This window comes from Vanacampus margaritifer, chromosome 1, assembly GCF_051991255.1.
Source record: "Vanacampus margaritifer isolate UIUO_Vmar chromosome 1, RoL_Vmar_1.0, whole genome shotgun sequence".
In the NCBI taxonomy this organism is placed as follows: domain Eukaryota; kingdom Metazoa; phylum Chordata; class Actinopteri; order Syngnathiformes; family Syngnathidae; genus Vanacampus; species Vanacampus margaritifer.
Genome location: NC_135432.1, coordinates 8,065,815 through 8,085,903, shown reverse-complemented (window position 1 = coordinate 8,085,903; position 20,089 = coordinate 8,065,815). Strand labels below are relative to the sequence as shown.

General features: G+C 38.6%; 1 protein-coding gene and 1 long non-coding RNA gene across 2 annotated transcripts in view; one reads left to right on the top strand and one right to left on the bottom strand.

The window, feature by feature from the left end:
- LOC144053939 (uncharacterized) overlaps window positions 1-20,089 on the top strand; it is a 67,584-nt gene that overhangs the window by 13,195 nt on the left and 34,300 nt on the right. The window lies entirely within an intron of this gene.
- pcbp4 (poly(rC) binding protein 4) overlaps window positions 1-20,089 on the bottom strand; it is a 65,846-nt gene that overhangs the window by 12,152 nt on the left and 33,605 nt on the right. The window contains exons 5-11 of the mRNA XM_077568868.1: window positions 19,883-19,999; window positions 12,128-12,259; window positions 9,747-9,875; window positions 6,829-6,903; window positions 4,504-4,575; window positions 817-858; window positions 674-749 (exon numbers count right to left, since the gene is read on the bottom strand). Coding sequence (XP_077424994.1) covers window positions 674-749; window positions 817-858; window positions 4,504-4,575; window positions 6,829-6,903; window positions 9,747-9,875; window positions 12,128-12,259; window positions 19,883-19,999 — 643 coding nt within the window. The remainder of the gene's footprint in view (window positions 1-673; window positions 750-816; window positions 859-4,503; window positions 4,576-6,828; window positions 6,904-9,746; window positions 9,876-12,127; window positions 12,260-19,882; window positions 20,000-20,089) is intronic.

Here is a 20,089-nt window from a genome sequence, read left to right as displayed (position 1 = left end):
TGATAAATCTACTAATGGATTACGTTACTGAATCTTAATTAATTCCCATTTTTAATTAATTTGTGGGATTAATTAATTTGCAATTAATTTGTGGAATTTATTATGACAATAATCATTAAAAAATGATTAATTAATTAAAATTAATTCTACTATATATATATATATATATATATATATACTATTATTATTATTATTATTATTATTATTATTGTTATAAACCCATCCTTTGCACGAATCAGTAGCCAAGAAGTACAGTAGCTCTTCGTTTCCAAAACACTGGCGAGAACATCATCACTCCATCTGATGTGAGATTGCTTCATTGTCGGTTTTGTTTCATCGTTAAAAATCAGATAGTAAACAGCAAATGGGAAACAAATATTTTGCAATAAAACTAAACACAAAATACATTTGTATTTTATTTTTCAATGAATCTAATCTGTGACATTTGCCTCTAAAAATATTGAATAATTCCAGCCCTACAGAGACATTAGATGAATTAGATTTGATTATTTATCATTTTCACACTGCAGTTTTGCCTGCATCCTGTCTGTGAGATGCAGATTGTAAAATCCCATCTAATTATTTCAATGATTGAATTGTTTACTCCAGCCATCGGAAGGCAGTTTTGAAAGTCAAGCTCCAGTTGCTAGGCGATGCGGCGGTCGGTCCATACCAGGGATGATGGTGGAAGCGGGCTGGGCCACCGGGTTGAGGCTTTGCTGCATGGACAGTTGATGGAGTTTGGCCAACTTCAAATGGAGCACAAAGAGCATTAGAATGCGCACACTTGAACGCTAGCGTATTGTACCCACTCACCTCCGAGTGTGGAATGCCGTATTGGTTTTGCAAAGTGTAGGCCTGCAAGAGAGCATCATCCTGCATTAAATAGATTGCAGCAATAAAAAGCAGCGGGCGAGCAATGACTGCGCACTCGCTTACTGGAAGGAACCTCACTGCTCTAGAAATTAGCTTTTTCCTACCTGCGATTTTGCAACCTTTTGAATACATCTGCGTGAGACATTTAAAAATAAATAAATATGTATTTATAATCTTCTCATCTGCCGCAACGCTGTGCTTCACACGTTTTAGTCTAGCTTTACACTCTTTCAAAAAAAAAAAGAAGCTATCTTTGGAAGATTTCACTTGTGATGTTTCTAGTCTCTTATCTGTTAGTGCAGATGTATTGTACACTACATATGAAAAATTACAGCCATGCAGTACTCTTTTTTATTTATTTTTTATTTTTTTATAAATCTGTCAAACAATCAATCCAAATAATGCATTAAATGTTTGGAATCTTAGTTACAATAATGAAAGAGTTTTGAAAGAAAATCTGGCATACTTGCACCATTGCACAACATTTTGGCCGCTTGCGCAATAAAAGGATGAGCGACTTCAAATATGCCAAAAATTTAGATCGACACTGTCAGAGAGGTATTCATTAGGTAGAGTGGTGCCTTGAGATATGAGTTAAGTTTGTGCCTGGACCATGCTCGTAACTCAAGTCAAGTCGGGGTTATTTATTAGCCCTTAATCACAAAAGAGTCTTCACACACCCACAAATGACAAATATAAACAACATCCCCTGATCTTGAGACAAAAGTAGTTGACATCATTAATTACTGTACATTTTTCTAATAAACTACAATTTTATGGAATTCTACTTTTCCTCATTAAAATACACATTGTAGGTTAGTTTTTTCTTTTTTCTTTTGGCAAAGGCTGAAACAGATTATTGGCACTTCCATTCATTTCAATAGGGAAAAATGACTTGGGATATGAGCGTTTTGAGAACAAGTTAAGATTGTATTTCAAGGCATCACTGTAAATTAGGGTTAGACAGATTATCGGCCGGGCCAATTATCAGCTCCGATATTTAAAAAAATGCCAAATTGGCCTTTTAGAACTGGCTGATAAGATTTCAAGTTCAAACCTGGACCTTTTGTGTGAAAGTTTAACATTTCTGTTATGACAATTTTGAAACCTTGACTGTAGAAAATGATAGGGCGGCATTTCATTTTTTTTTATTTAACTTTTTAAACCATGCTGATCAGCTCCCTTTTGTTGTTGTTAGTATTTTAAAACAAAGTTTCCTAATGTGTAAGATGATACATTTAAACACATTTCAAAAAGTCAAGACATGGAATGTGCATTTATTTATTTACTAATATTTTCCTTTTTACTGAATGAATACTGTAACTCCAAATATCAGTTATTGACCTCATAGACAACTAATAATCGGTATTGGCCCTGGAAAAAAAAAAACGTATCAATCTATCTTTACTTCAAATGTATTTATTCTACGCTACTTGCATGTCATCAGTGACAGCGTTGCCATGCGTACATGTTGTTGTTCGTCACGTAATGTAAAGCCACAGAAGAGAACCTCGCGTTGTCCCACTCCATCCATCAGCCCCAAGCCGGCCCCTCCCCACTCAGCTGTGTAATTAGTGAGGCTGGTGTCTATGCAGGCCCGCGTCAATATATTTCTGGTCAGAGCAGACGGCACTCAGCTTAACTCAATTCTGCCTGACGCCAGCAGTCTGCCCGCTATCAGGAGTCCATCCGTGGCCATAAAGTGGAGATAAGAGCTGACCCTTCAAATGCATCATTCATGATGCTTCCATACTCTAAAGTACCAAACAAAAACAAGAATAACAGCAATAAGTTCTTTAACGCGCTATATTTACTCAAGTTACTTTTGTAACTTTTTACATTAACACCATTACTTAAGTAACTTTTTGGACAAATTGTACTCAAATGCAACACACATTTTACTTTTACTTTTAGTATTTTTGTTAAAAGCAAATTCTACATTTAGCTAGTGTACATCCCCCTTCTATCAATTATGTCTTGTGCGATCTAGTTGCTTTGGTTGGTGGAATAATTTGGTCACATGACTGTTTCACCAATCAAATGGAGCCAGGCAGTCACATGATGGCACAAAAAGTCTCCATGGCTCCACAAAGAAGCAAGCAACTGGGCTCCTCCGTCACCTGTCAATGATGCAGGTTGGCGTGGGTTCGCTTCCCCGCCTGGGAGACCATGTTTGTATGTGTGCGTGTTTGTGTGCGTGTTTGTGTGCGTAAGTGGGAAAAAAAAAAAAAAAAGCAAGTAACTAATTTATGGAAGCACAGCAAAAGCAACTGCGTTGTACATTAATTTCTGCCTGGTGAACCTATTGTGCTGTTTCACAAATGTAAACATCCATCCATTCAATTTCTACAGCTTATCCCCACTAGGGGCAAAACAAAGATTATTTAATCAGCAGATATCATCGCTTTTAAAATCGGCAAACATTTTTTTGTGCTTTTGTTGGTTTTTGTTTAATGATGCTCAAACATCCACCCTTGCCCCCAAAAAGCAAAAAAATGGCTGATTTTTCCTCTCTGTTGTAAAGTTAAATACTAAAGGACAAAATATTGTAAAACAGTCAAATGTTCTTCTGTAATATATATATATATATATATATATATATATATATATATATATATATATATATATATATATATATATATATATATATAGTAAGCATTAAGAGACCAAAACAGAAGTTATTTTTTTAATTGATTATTTATATCGGAATCAGGATTGGCCTTAGAAAAAGAAAATCAATAAAAAATAAAAAATAATCAATTTTCAAAACTATTACTTAAGGCTGAATTCACCTTTATTTATCTTTTATTTTTAATTTATGTTATGTTAAAATTTTGTTAATGTATTGTTGCAGTTAAAGCAATGTTGGTTCATTTCTGAATTAGCAATTTTATATTTTTGTTCTTTTTGACGATGATGCTCTGATCTGATTTAAAAATTTTAAAAAATCTGTAATCACCGGTACGCACTAGATACTCAGTACTTCAGGGCATACTTACTCTTAAGTACAATTTTTGACTACTCTATCGAACTTTAACACTAACTTTTAACATTTATTTTCAATTAAAACGTCTTTTTTCAGCATCCGTATCCAATATATACATAGCTGGCGTCAAGCACAAATCTGTCATAACCACATTTGGTGCATTCCATATTTTTTCACAAATATATAATATTGGCAAGTTAACACGTGTGTTCTATTTTCTTTTCTTTTCTTTTTGTTACAATTTTTTTGACCATTCCGAAGCTTTTTAGGGGTCTCCTAAAAAAAAAAAACGATTTCGGAGTTACAAGTATTCCGCCTGACGCCAGCGATTTGCTGCTGTCATACAATCGGCATATTTCTCTGCGAGCTGACTGAGGAGCAAGGCTGAACCAAAAAAAAAAAAAAAGTGGCGGTATCAGATTTCAGGAGGGTTTATAGCTCTTATGACAGGCTGGAACAATAGCGACAGCTTCCACTCAGCTGTTGTTTTTAATGCCACATGCCAGAGGATGGACCGTTTAAATTTGGACTCGCCACCCGAGCTCCAACGCAGCCCCCCAACTTTTGGAGACGCGGGCTTATTTGTCGAGCGAGAGCGTTTGATACTGAAACAACAAGAATTATTCTTAGACTTGACGTACCTGCTGCAGGTCAAGGCCACCCTGGGTGACTGAGTACAGAGGGTGGGGTGTGAAATCGGATGCTTCAAACACCTTGAAATACATGAAGGGAAAGCAAGAAACAGTCATTACCACTAAGCATAATTCTTATGATTACCGTGCGTCATCAAAAAAGAATTTCTGTGCGGGTGCAATTTTATTGTGCGTGTATGAAATTCGGTGTGTTCCCGAAGCTGCGTTTCTGACTTTTTTTTTTTTAACAGGCTTATAAGCAAAGAGCCTTCCGCTCTCTTCTCCATTCTGCCCCTGACAAGTAATACAAACATCAATTAGCACTGCGCAACCGTTATTAAAGCCATCTCTCACTGACCTCCCGGGTTTAATTTGAAAGCCTATTATGAGGGATATCGCAAACATAACACCGTTCCGTAAAGCGAAGAAACCGTGTCAGGACTGCTGACAGCTATGCCGAGTATCCGCAGGCCGCCGTGGCCCGAGGAGGCGGCAGGTCTCCGGTCTCACTTGCTAATCTTGTGACTCACTCCATGAGTGATGGGAGGGCGGACGTGTGCGCCTTCCCCAAAAGCAGCATCCGCACACACACACACACGCAAATCCCGCATTCTCGTCAAGGTGCGCCTTGCTCTCAGCTTGTATTCAAGCTCAGGGAGTCAAACATGCAATTTGAATTTAGTTGTAATTTTACTGAAGAATCATGGGGGGAAAAACTAGGAAAAATTGGTTGAAAATTGAAAACCATTAGTGCTTGCGTATGCTGGAATCAATAAAAACTGATAGCGGTCTTAAGTGGATAATTATTTTAATGACTCTGTAAAGTGAATTCAGACATTTGTTTCCAAAGTTAAAGAACCAACATTTGTAAACATCTGAATATAAGTCATGTAACAGAAAGTGGGAAGGTAAACCATTTCGATTTCTTTGTGTGACTGCTAAAAAGATTTCCTTTTATTATCATCCAATCAACTTATTCTTTTCTCGCTTATTTATTTATTTTTTTGCCAAAATATAAAAATTCAGCAGGCCACAGCTCCCAAACCCCAGCTCCGAGTACTCACCAAGTACAGCAATTTTCATTAAAACCAAAATCTGCTTGGTTAAAATTTTGATTGTGATTTGTCATGGAACGACCCAATGGTGAGTTTGATCATGGATCATTAGTTTTTAACGTCTTGTATGCCAGTTCAGTTTAACTCATTCACTGCCATTGACGGCTATTGACGCCAAAAATTCATTTGAACTATTTCTATTAGTTTAACTTTTTTCCCCACTTTTGTTAACAAGAGTATGAAAACCTAGATTTTTTTATTTATTGTACATTTAGAACAGATATCAAATTCATGAATAATCGTGAGTTAACTATTGAAGTCATGCGATTAATTACAATTAAAAATTAGGAGCGTCGGGAAATTAAAATCATAATTAATTGCATGACTTATGAGTTAACTCACGATTAATCACAAATTTAATATCTGTTCTAAATGTACAATAAAAAATGTAGGTTTTTATACTCTTGCTAACAAAAGTGGAAAAAAATGTAACTAATAGAAATAGTTCAAATGAATATTGTGAATGAGTTAAAGTAGAAATCAACCTTGAACATTTTTTGACAATAATATGTTATATGTGACCTCACTAGTCTAAAAATGACAATTTGTGTAATATGACTCATGAAGCAAAATCGAGACGCTTTTGTCCATCTCAGGAGGCGGCCATTTTGCCACTTGCTGTCGATTTGAAGATGACATCAATGTTGCTCAGGTCTGAGGTAACAACCAATTACAGCTCAGCTTCAGAAAACAGGTGAGCTGTGATTGGTCGTTGCCTGAGCCCTGAGGAACATGCATAAAAAAAATGGATAAAACACGGAACGGAAACAGGGCGTCCATGTTGAATGTTTAGACTAGAGAGGTCACACACATATATATATACTGTATATATATATATATATATATATATATATATATATATATATATAAATTACTTTCAATTGATTCAACTCATACAGAATAAATACAAAAAAATGCTCTTGTTCAAAGTGTTAGATGTGTTAGCCAGAGGTGTGGGCATATCTTTACAGGCGGATGACGCATCTGCTACGTAAGGTATTGTCATATTTAAAGGATGCTACATTTTTTACTCAATTCATTTTGGCCCTCAGCATTCAGGCGGAATTCCAAAAGAATAACCACATCTGATTGTAGGTAGTTTCCCTCATGAGCATCACATCATGTTTACGTCTTCAATCATCGTGTTCATTAACATTCGAGTCGGCTGCTGGACTAAATCCGCTCAAGTGTGACTGCAAGTGTCAGTGTTCCTCCTCACCTGGTTGCCCGCGATGAGAAGGGCGGCTGGCGAAGGGCTCGGCCGATACGGGATGGTGGCGCCCTTCGGGGGAGACTGAGGAGCCAAAATAAAAAAAGAGGATGAAGTGTAAAGAAGGTGAAGTTACATGCCAACAGTCAAGCTGCCAAACACGCAGGCCCCGAGAGCCGACGTTGCACGCTGCGCTACATTAAAGCACAATAACAATTAATGATGTTCTAAACTGCTAATGAGCTTTTTCCCGGCTTCTTGTTTTTCTTTTGTTCAAATTGGTCATTTGTTGAATAACCGGAGCTCTGCAGAGGATGATAGCTTGGAGCTTTCGCTCCCATCAGCCGCCGCAGTGGCTCCTTTGTGGACAAATCAAGCAGGGAGACGTTTTCAGATAAAACTCTTCAAAGGGCAGTTTATACATTGTGCGCGACACGGTTTAATGTAGATATCTTATCAAGTTAACCGCAGAGTTGATGGTGCTGTTTTGGTGGGGGAGGGGCCTTTGAAAAATGTAGAGCATCTTTCCTGCTAGAGCAGTCACAGCAAATTCTTTGTATAACTTTGCATAATTCAAATCTTAGAGCCCAAAGCAAGGAGCCGCTAGTACTGAATCCCAATGTTGCTTGCTTTGAAGAAAACCCCTGCAAACTGGATCAAACTAGCAATTAGTCAGTCAGGTCCAGCTGTAGCACACCGAAACAAAAAGGACTTGTGCACTTCCATGAAGGCACAGGAGGGAAACTGTGCTCGGGGTTATTTTTTTTTTCTTATCTCCTCTCCCGTTTCCTCAAGAGGGCTGTTGAGCTGGCGTTTAAAGGTGGCCAGAGTTTGCTGTGGGCCACGTCCTTTGCCGTCTTCTGCACTGTCACAATCCTCAGCTCTGACATGAGAGAAGAACCTTTTGACTCCTTGTGACTCGCACCACATTTCCATAACAGTCCCTAGTAGTGTGACACAGCACACTTGAACAATTTCAAGCGCGCTCGTGGGCTTCAACCCATTATGCGTGACCGCGCTTCTACCGCTAAAGCCGGGAGCGCGGATATGTCTTTTTGTTGTATTTTTAACAATTCTTGGTTTCTTAGCCAATGAAATACATCATAATATGCACAATAGGGTGACGTGGGCTTCATAGCATGTCCTGGAATTTTATTTGAGCGTTTACGGTTGACGCAGATTCGCGGGAGTTATTAAATAAATGACGAGATTGACGCCGGCACTGGAGGAATTCGAATCAGTGTAACGAGGGCGACAGTAACATACTGTTAAGAAATATGTTTGTAGAAAATGAGGATGTTGAAAATTTTAACAGCTTCATAATGGAATGGACGACGAATAATTACCCCGATCCCCGAGGTTATTACAACTTCGCTCCAGTGTTGAAGGTAAATATATTTGGAGTTATACACCCGCAGATGCGACATTTGTTTGTTAATTAAAAAAATAAAATTATATATATATATATATATATATATATATATATATTGAAGGTTTATAATAAGATTAGTTAGGTTTGTGTTCTAAAATGTTTTTGAAATTATGTTTCTATCTGCTTCAGGAACTGAGATTTCAATACTTTTTTTACTATTGTTACATTTCCAGGAAAACTTCAGGTTTTCGTGGGTGACTCAAAAGTCACCCATAGGTTTTAGAGGCATGTTTTGCCAGGCACTTTAGACCTTAATGGGTTAAAGACATCTATTATTTGAGATGATTGGTGTTAGAGGTATCTGAATAAAAAAAAAATCTATTTAAAAACAAACAACTTATTCCCTGAATGTGAATCTAAATTAATACAATTTCATGTAAATTGTAAAAGTAGGTCAGTACTTCTGATAGTATAGAGAAGGCCTTGATAGCCCTGATGTCATACCACAGGTTTTACACATTTTTTAAGGCTTATTTTACTATTACTATTATTTTACTTTCACTGTTTCCTCAGAGGGAGCCCTTTGCACTGGGAGATGTGATGTGTCGTGGCATGGTCCTGCCTAGGGGGTGTAACAAAAAACGGTTCAAACCGGAAATATTTTTTTTATTTAAAACACGCGAGTGCATCGAATTAAACCAAATCGAATCATTCCACTTTGAAATTTGTCAAGATACATATCGAATCGTCTTTAATTGGAGAGCTATATCTTAGAAGGGAAGGACACATATGGGCCTAGTGTGATGACAAGTTCATGCAAACGTAAGAAAAATGACAAAATAGTCATCGTAACCTCTTGGACTGAGCCGTTTCGAATCACATCGTAAGCCCAATGATTCAAACCGAATTGTTTGATAGTATGATGGACGGAAACGTCATTACGCAAATAGATGTCATTTCTGCTTTTAACTTTCTACATAAAAAAAATACATTATATTTAATGTATGTCACTCACCACGCTAAATAAAGTAGTCAGTTTCCTCCTCGCTCCAAAAGTGTGGTTCTTTGCTGCGTTGTGTTGTTTGTTTACCTCTGCTTGAGTATTTCTGATGGGTCGCACGCTAGAAAGTTGTATGTTTGTATAGATACACATTGTGGCATTTTCACCACAGAGACAGAAAATAATGTGAAAAGGCCGCAGAGAAATCTATGTAATCAAGTGAGGCCCGTTTAACAAGTGGGACGGCGCCGTCATATAAATCGTTCCTGTACGACGAAGACCAAGATTCCTTGCAAAAATGAAATACGTGGAGAAGAAGAAGAAGAAAAGAGAATGCGCGCAAGGCAATCCAATGCGCCGTTCAATTGAGGTATTCCAAAAACGTGTATATGAACAACAATTCATGTTACGAAAGGGGCAACCCAGGACGTCTTATTCGGGTTTGTGCGCGTGTTTATCTGGCCTTTCAAAACCTGAATATTGCCAATATTTGTGTTTTGAAAGGGTTTTTAACTGCATGTCAACGTACTCTACGACACAAGTGATGCTTCCTACCTCCAGGATGACCGCACAGATGAGTTTGACGCACTGGATTACAGAGTCCTGATTCCCAGATATCGTCACTCCTCGCTCAGTGGAGTTGGGCAGCAAATCCCCCGCCACCTGTATCTGAGCTCCGGTGCTCTGCAAACGATAGGAGTGTTTCAAAGGAAGATTAGGCCGATAAGACAAGTTATTACACTAGGCCAGCTTCCCCATGCTGCTAGACCTTCCACGTCGGCGATAAAGGAGACCGACCGTGTTGCAGTATGTTTAGGGAAGTGAAGCACAATGCTCTTAATGACTCTGCAGCTGAGGCAAAGACTATAAATTTATCATGCAGCTGATGTCACTATCAGAGTTATTTGAAAGGCACAAAAAAAAAAAAAGCACTGCGGAGAACTGCGGAAAATTTTGTAAGGCAATGTCCTTGGCAATAGATGTGTTCATACGATCCAAAAGCGTCACATGGGCCTAAAATGTTGACACATGGTAAACTGACACATAATGTGCTTCATTGAAAAGTGAATCTCTATTATCCTATTACTGAATTGTCTCATTAGATTCCTGCGTTAGTGGTTATAATGATCAGAGGCGCTAATGAGGCACTCACCAAAGAGATCAAAGGCTAATTCTTCCATCATAATTATATTTGCTTACTTTATCGACAATCTTGCATGCTTTTTGATTTTCTTCTCTTTAGCTGCGTTATTTATAAACTGGCATGACTCGGTCCCCTAACGCTTGTTTCACAGTCGAATGGGTAATCCTTGAAACATTCCGTATTCCACTGAGGATAAAAAACTTGACTCATCCAGTGTCATCGTAAGTTCAAAATGTTATCTGGAACACTTGGCTTCGTACCTTGAAAACTAAAACTTCCCATCAGCCTCAGTTGTACTTTACAGCTAATTAAGGAATGTTAGCATGCTAATTTGAACAGTGGGGGATACCTGCTGAGCAACCACTCCAGAGCATTGCCTTTCTGCGGATATTTGGATCATGACTATATTAGTGCTCAGGTATAGAAATAGCTTTAGGTCCATCCATTCATTTTTTCAACAGTATATCGCTTGTCGTCATTAGGGTCACGAGTGAGAAGGAGCCTCCCCCGCTGACTTTGACTCTCACTGTCGGACATATCTCTGCGATTGCCACCAACGTTGTGACTGCTGCGACACCTGATTAGTCCCTGTGACTCAGGAGTCCAAAATATTTTGCCTTCTCACCAGGGCGACGTGACATGGCAGAGATCCTGTACCCAAGTGAAGCTGTTTCGGATTATTATACCAAGCCAAGCGTGGGTTCAGTCACGTGGTGTAGTGCGCCAAACGTTATTGTGTTGGATGTAGCAGTGACGTAGTGGAGACATTACAGCAGAGACGTCTTTCCAGTTATGGACAGAACTGCCGTAAAATACCGTGTATAATACGGTCCCCTGATTTGCTGGCATCCTTTATGATACTGGCCATAAGCCAACATATTTTTTTTTTTGGAGTGTTTCGAGTGTCTCCAAAATGTGTCCAAGACCTGATGTAGACTTGGAAAAAGTCTCCAAAAGGTCTCTGAAAATCTGAAACATGTTTGAAGTTACCGCAACTCCTTGGCATCCTGGCTAATCTCGAAAACTTGAGTCACCCTTATTTTTCGCTGCAAACTATTGGCCTATTGGTCTATTCTCTAGACCAGAGGTGGGCAATCTTGGCCCTCGAGGGCCAGAGTACTGCAGGTTTTGGAGGTTTCTCACTTCCAACACAAGCTGATTCCAATCAACAGGATCGTTATCAGGCTTGTGCAGAGCTTGCTGATGAGCTGATCATATATCAGCTGTGTTGGAAAAGGGCAACATGCAAAACCTGCAGGACTCCGGCCCTCGATGCCCACCTCTGCTCTAGACCAATGAGATTGGCAGAAGTGGGGAACAACCCGGATGGTTCTGGTACTTAGTACTTCATAGCACTTTCCCACCTTACAGGGTACTTTACATTTGACTACTCATTCACCTACTGATGACGCAGCAAAAGGAGCAACTGAGGGTTTAGTAACTTGCTCAAGGATACAATGGCATGGGATGGAATTCACAACCTCTGGGTTGGGAGACGACCACTCTACCACTGAGCCACGCCGCCCCCAGTTACAGAGAACATAGACAATTATTTTCACTTGTATTCACACCTATATGAGCAAGTTAGAGGTTTCAATTAGCCTAAGAAGCATGTTTTTGGAATGATGGAGTACCCGGGAGAATGCGAGTAGAAACTCCAGTGTCATTTTTCTGCTACATTTTCACGACCGAGTTCTATATATTGCCTCAATGCAGACTCGGGACTTGTACAGGGAGATGTCTATTAGTATTCCTTGGCTCAAATCATTCTATCGACTGGGAGGATGGTTACCTCTCTGATCTCCTTTATCTTTGCCCCTCCTTTGCCGATAAGAGAGCCGCACTGGCTGGCGGGGATGACCAGCCGCAGGGTGACTGGCGGCTTGGAGCTGATGGTGCCGTTGGCCACCAGCGCTGTCAGGTCCTGTCAGAGATGCACAGCAACAGTCAGCAGGATAAAGAGATGAGAAGAAAGCGCAAGAAAAAATGAAAGGTAGCTAAGCATCAATGGAAGCACGTGTAAAGGGGGGGGGGGGGCACTCAAGGTTAATACGTGATTTTGAATCCACATCATTTCATTGGTCACGCTGGTCTTTGATTGTATGGCAAGGTTTTCATATTGGATGTGTCACAAAAAACAAGAAGCTAAAGTTAACCATTCATGCATCACAGTTGACGTTTAAAGACATATTCACTGCTTTGACCGATCCATTCACAATGAAGCAGAGAATCAGTGTCCACTAATTGCAACTATTGCAAATACAGAAACACAAAATGTTTATATTTTTTAATGAGGAAAAATAGTACTCTGCAATATCGTTCTTAAAAAAAAAAAAAAATTGTTAAAACATAATTAAACAGAATTACAGTGCGTCAGGATATGTCGCTGCAGTTCAATTCAATGCGCTGTGCCTGCATCTGCCACTGGGAGGCAGTGCAGTATGTCACAGTCAGGCAGACAGAAATGAAGAAGAATCTTCTACGACTGTTAAATGCTGTAATCTTAGGGTTGTGAGTATCGATATAATCTGAATGTGTTTGTCCACCATTTGTGTTCAAATATTCGTCGCTTAGAGTTTTCTAAAACCACACCTTTCATTGCTAACATTAGCACGTCAATGGTATTTGCATTAAGCTAAATGGGCTCTTGTACAGCAGAAGTGTATGTAGTTGTTTCAAAACAGAGTCAGATGAGGTGTAATCCTTTGTTTGCTGTTTGATGATAATCTTCAACTGGCAGTAAACAGTTTGAAGCCTCTTTTTTAAGGAACCGTTCACTTTTTACCAAACTGCTGCTTATTGTGAAGTGAATTGAGTTCATGAGCGATCATATGTCAAGTTTGTGTTGAAAAGGCAAAGCAAAAAATTCATCCGAATATCCGCTCGAAAAACAAGGCACCACTGCATTGGGAATGTTATTTTGGGATCTATTTGGGAAGTGACTGAGAGGCAAAAAAAGGAAATAATGAAACAACATTTGCACATGTAAAACTCTCCTCTAAATGTACTTGTGTCTATTAGAAAGAAATACAACTGTGACATTTGTCTTGCTTGCTAACTTGGCATTAAAAGACAAATTTGTTGCAAATGATCTTTATACAAAACTAAACATAACCTCTAAAAAGTGACAAAAGGTTGCGCCATTATTACGTGCCAGAGCGAGATCTGTTTCAAAAGGAGTTGTTCCACTTCACCATCATCCCAGTTGAAACGATCATTTGGAAGGTTGAATGAAGAATCAGCGTTAATGAGCATGCCTTCATTTGTGACGTCACACTCAGTTTGATGCCAGTCGACTCGAGAGCAATCAAGCTCTCAACTGCCATTTACACAAGAGTGAAGCAAAACGGCCGCAACCACTTTAAATCAAATTCCCACTTTCAATGTGTCCAAAAGATCATCTTTCTAAATACCGCCTATCTGCATATGCATATAATTTGAAATATCATTATTCACACAATCAGGGTACGCTGTGATTTAATCTTAGTCTGATTTTTGTAGTTTGAAGTCAAAGCATATTCGAGGTCAAAACCGTTTTGAGTTTTTTGATGAATGTTTTTTTGCCTCTGCACCAAAGCCATCAAACATCATGAGTGGGAGGAGACGGAGCTTTTAATTAATGAGAAGAGCAACTGTGTGAACCTTTGAAATGTAAATACACTCGGCTGTCTCCCTTTTGCTCAGCTTCTGCGCAACACAACGCGAAACGCGCGAGGCCTGTTTGGCAATGAAGCCACTTTGTGTCGTGGACGTGTAACCTGGAGAGATTGTATCTCCTAAATGCAACTTGCAAATCATTTCCCAATCACTGAACTTTAAAGTTCCAAATGCAGTTTATGATGCGTTTCATTGCGTCTATTTTTAGCCTCTCTGATGTCGCCTCTCGTTAGAAGTGAGTAGCAGCTTGTCTGTACAGTCACAAGACTTTTTTTCATTTGATCTAAAAATATGGGGAATATATTAATAACTTTCCAACAGTTGCAATTCTGTGGTGGAAAGTAACCAAGTACAAATATTTAGCTTGTATTTTTCAGGTGCATGTACTTTCCTTCAGTCTCTTAGTATCACTTACTCTATTTCAAAACAGATATCTGTATATTCTACTCATGTATTTTTGTCATTGTATTGTTGTTATTATTATTTTTTGCTCATAGAGTACCTGTTTTCAGTTCAGTCCTGATTGTCCTGCCACAATTTAGCTTGCAGCAAAGCCGTGACCGGCGTTTTTTTCCCCCCTTCTCGGTATGAGCATTTTGCAAGTTCATAAGAAGGAAATTATTTACTGTGCTGTTTATTTTTTTGCATTGTGCCAGCTGCGACATTATAAAAATTGGTATTGTATATAATTTAAAATAAGCATTCTTTTTTTTTTAACTTTATACTTTTTACTTTTATACTATTTCAGATTATTTACCTTTTTTAACTTGTAATGTTAATTATGAAAAACAAATCACTTTTTTATTTTTGTCAAAACTGCCAATATACACCTGACCTGACTGAAGCACATTAGTAAAATTAAGGAGAAAAAAAATACTTTTCCCTCTAATTTGATGTTTCAGAAACCACACGTTGGGGAAAAACAACCAAAGACAAAAGACGTAACTGTGAGGTGTCGCTCGTGTTTCGCGAAGCTGAATTAGCAATATTTCTGCTTGATGCATTAATGTATTATCTCTTGTTTTTAATTGATTATTCCTAGCAAAAATAATAGTAATAAAAGTTCAAACTGAAATATATAGGGCTCTATATTTGAAGACAGCCGCATCTGTGACTACCGCGCTTTGATTGCCATGATTGACCACTCCCACAGCAGCGGATCCGCCGGCCTGCGTTCGTCTGCAAAATGACCAACATTGAGTCTAACCCGTTTTAGAGTAGTTTGAGTAAATTGGCCACCTCTCAACAACTGTTGCAGGGTTGCATGTTGTGCGATGCTCACGCGGGCCCGTCGTTATTCGTGCAAGGGCAGTTTGAGATTGCGTGAGCGCACCTTCCGGGCCCTCTGGTGTGTTTTTGCGGCGCACAAAAGAGGCGGAGGCGCTCGTTTCCTTAATGAAAGCGTGCTGCTGAGACCCAAACAATTTGAACACTCAGTGACCAGCAGGCGGGTTATTCACTTTGTTTTTATTTTGATTAAAGTCGATCAAGGTGGCACACAGTGCGGCCGTCAATATGTAGCCATGGAAACTGAAGTGTTTTTCCTGCGCACAACTTTGGATAGAGGCGAGGAGAGCAAAATCTTTAATGAGTTGACTGCTGTTCCTCATCATTGTTCGCTGTGACACCGTTTTTAATTAGCGATGGAGGTGCGTGGTCACCACGGAGACGATTACCATTCTATTACACATTGGCAAACAACAAGAACCATGAAGTCTTGTACACTACTTGTTTTTGAATTAACTCTTTTACTGCCAAGGACGTTAAAAGACGTTCTCCAATTTTTTTCATTTTTTTGGGGGGAAACGGGTGGAGGAAAGCCTTGGCCAGCTGTGGTGAAAGTTTCAAGCAGATCTAGTTAGCCTAATGACTATTTTTGGCCCCTAGATGGCAGCGATGACTCTCTTTTGACAAGATTGGGTAGGCGTCAGTAGAAGACGTGAGGCGGAGCTAGAGGGGACAATGGCTGGGGATGGGAAGCGAAAATGGCGACCGGTTGCAAGCAGCTCACGCTTGAGCATTTTTTTCAAAGACGAAGAGCATCGACCAGTGCTAAAGAGCACATTGATGACGACGATGATCATCATCGATGATGATGATGGTGACTCCGAGGTTGGAAGCGTTGACGCGGCAGTAGAAGACGTGAGGCGGAGCTAGATGGCTGAGGAAGCGAACAATGGCGACCGGTTGCAAGCAGCTCATCGACCAATGCTAAAGAGCACAATGATGACGACGATGATGATGATGGTGGCTCCGAGGTTGACGCCGAAGTTGGAAGCGTTGACACGGCGGCCACGTCATAAAGCCTCACCGGCTAGCGTTGCTAACAATGGAAAACGCGGAGCACAACCGAGCACGCTCAGGCGGACGTTCAATCGGATGACGAAGAGTGCCCCGAGTCCAATGCATATTCATCGTTGGAGTGTGTACACTCTGCTACTTGCTATTCCCCGGAAAAAAAGGCCGTCAAGGAAGTGTAACGTCTGCACGCGAAAGGGGCAATCGCAGTGAAACGAATCTGTTGTGCAAATCCTGGCCCGTCTCCTTGCACGCAGGGGAGTGTTACAAAAAGAAAAACTGTATTTGAAACATCCACATAATTGTAAATAGTACCACAGTTGCACACATTTGTAAATAGTTTGCGAAATTGTTCTGTCAAATTGTTACACTGTTGAATGGAAATAAACGTATTTTGCAATCAAAAAACACTTTTTCGTTGTTGGTGAAAGCGTTTTACAGAAGTAAAGCACTATTTAGGTGTTTGTGGCATCATTCATGGACAAAAAGAAGTGTACAATTCACTAGAGTGCATGAAATAACATCGTTTCACAAAAAGCTCGTTTTCTCCGTTTTTTTGTCAAAACAGAGCATTTCGGTGAAACTAACCATTTTCTATTGTTGATTACTGAAAAACGGAATAAGGTAGAAACAAACTTTTTTTCTGATGAAAGATGAGAGTTCAATCTTTCATTTGGTAGTATGTGTGTTTCCATAGTCCAGTGTGTTTGTTTGTAGTGCTGTCAAAGTTAAAGCGTTAACTGATTAATTAATCACAAAAAATGATCGCATTAATCATAAATTAACGCAGATTAATTTCACTATTAATTTTGACCATAGATGATCCTTTAGCGTGACAGCGGATGGTCGGATGGCTACGTTTAAGGTAGCACAGGTTGTGTTTTAGCAATAAACATAATTACATGCATTAAAGTAAAGCATTTAATAAATGTCTGCGTATCACATTTAGCTTTTTTTCCCCCATTTAAAATTATACAAGTAATTAAATGATTAGAAAAAGAGGAGGATGAGCGTGTGCAGTGGATCAAAATTTTTTGAAGACGTCATAACATTAAATCAAAAGAATTCAAAAGAATCAACACACAACTGGTTCTCTTCAAATTTGGGGACGGAAAAGTGTTGATTTAAAAAAAGTTTTTTTTTTTAAATTAAGCGATTAATTGTGATTAATCAAAATTCTAAGATGTGATTAATCTGATTTAAAAAAATTAATCGTTTGACAACTCTAATATATATATATATATATATATATATATATATATATATATATATATATATATATATATATATATATTGAGCTTTCTGTGGAAAATAATGTTGACATGGTAAATTTTGGAAATACTATTGTATCGCATTGTGACAATATGTTACTTACTATACCTCCATTTATTTTTATATCGCGCTTACACACCTAAGGCCAATTTAAAATCTTTGAAGAATCTAGCATGAGATGTTTGTGGAATGTCGGAGGAAGCCAGACTAAAGAAAACCCACAGGAACACAGGTAGAGCATGCAAATTTTTTTTAAAGATGTTATCCTTATTATAATCAATATACTGTATATCAGTGGATGTGCGCTCAAATTCTTTATGGCATTTGAGACTACACCAGCTACTTTCAGATTTCCAACTGGATGTTATCAATTTCTGTTGCGTTTATCTAATTGTATTCTTCTGAAGATTTGCAAAAACTCTTAAATTAAGTTTTACGTCTTTGACAGACTTAAAAATAAGTTACAATAAGCAGCTGGATTATTTGTGTGATTCGATCTATAACATGTTTAAATACGACTAAATGGAAAAAGAGAATCTGCCCTCAATTTCTTTGCCTGAATAAATTAAAGATAAATAAAAATATACCTGCAAAGTATCCATTATTATTATTGTTTAGTATCCTGAAGTATTTTGTCATGAACCACCTAAGCAAGATCAAAATAAAATTACGAAACTAAAATCACAAGTGAAAAGTGGTCATTGATCATATGTTGCTTTTTTTTTTTTTTTATATATTGGAGCTGATTAATATTGAGTGCAACTGAAACACCAAATAATCAACTTAGTACTAAGAGAAACCGCCAAATGATAATTGATGTGACTAACGTCATTTACCGGCATCACATCTTGAGCCGCTTCTTTCACATCCCTTCAACGGGCGTGTTTCACTTTTCTGGAAGCTCATCAAATTCTAGTGGAAATCATATTTAGCTCTCTATTACTTGTGTTGGGAGGCTAATCGAAAGGGCTTGAGAGCACATTACAGACACAGCAGAGATGAGGCTTAGGAAATGATTTCTATATCATGTGGACAAATAGCTTTCAGTTTTATTTTATTTCCTCCCTTATCCATCACAGGCAAATGATTTTATTTGTTCTCCCCGATATCTTGATAACTTCTCATGTTCTCATGTTTGCATCCAGGAGAAATGTTAAAAACCACAAAATACATCTTTTCAGATATGATATGGCGTAGAAGCTGCATATAACATCTTCCACCTCTTGGAAAACCGTCAACAACATGTTGTTAGTGATATTTATGTGTTTCAGAGAAATCATAAACATGATTAGTGTCCTCACATTAATGAATAATTTTTTTTTGCTAATTGAAACATAATAATTACAGCTCGACTGGCATAAAAAAAATTTCAGCTGATTCCCATATTTGTTAGAAAAAAATTCCGATAACAGATTAGTCAGCCGATTAGTCAAAACAAAACTAATAAAATAAGGCATTTTTTTTTAAAACACATCAATAAAGATATTAAGTACAGGCAGAACATTTGACTGCTTTACAATACGTTGTCCATTAGTATTTGTTTACCTTCACAATAGAGAAAAATCTGCAAAATTCGATAGATTTCACGCATATATTGTGAGGAAAAGGAGTGCTTGAATGTTATATATATATATATATATAATATGTACACAATAAATAAATAAAATTCAGATGATTTAAGGGTGTCTGCTGGAGGAAGGCAGACTACCGGTAGTTGGATGTTTTCTCTGGCAACATTAGCCTTTCATCTTTACAATGAAAAGCATAACGATTGATCGCTTGTCCTCATTTCCTTTTCTGAGAGGACGCTACAGTTTTTCATTGTCTTTTCAAAGTTACAAGAAGGATGTTGGACGTGACTGACGTGACGATTTCAGACTGCTCGTCGGCTAGCGTTAGCGAGTGCTTTTCCGCTTGTGTTTTTGTTTCATTTGAGGATAGAATTTAATATTTTCCGAGTGATTTGTGCTCCCGGTCTGATTTTTGCTCAATTATTTACTCACGCTTGAGGCACCGCTGCTAGTGGGCTACGCGAACCCACTACCTGATGATTTCAGTGAGGCGTATTGTTGCCAAAACCCGCGATTAATCGACCTCAAGTGATAGCCGTCATTGCAGAGTGGTAAAGTCAAAGAGTCCACTTGTTTGTTCAACCCCTAGCGCCCACTAACTTGTCTTGTTAACATGAAAAATAAGATGCAAAGGGAACTAATGAGATATATCCTAATCCTCATTGACTAATAAATCCATTAAGACGTGTGTCTTAATACATGTCCATAGAATAAGCAGCTCGTTATATTTCAACAGAAGTTAGCGCTACCTCTTCTAGTTTGTATGTGATCATGGTGAAAGCTCTGAAGACGCTTTCTGTGGATCCAGTGATGGTGATGATCCGCTCCGGACAGGAACCTTCTGAGATGTTGACCCGAGCACTGCTCTGTAGGGACAGAAGTCAACAGTTAGGACATTTTACTTTGGCAGTGAGAGAATGGACCACGGAAGGATGACATCATTGTGTGAAAACGGC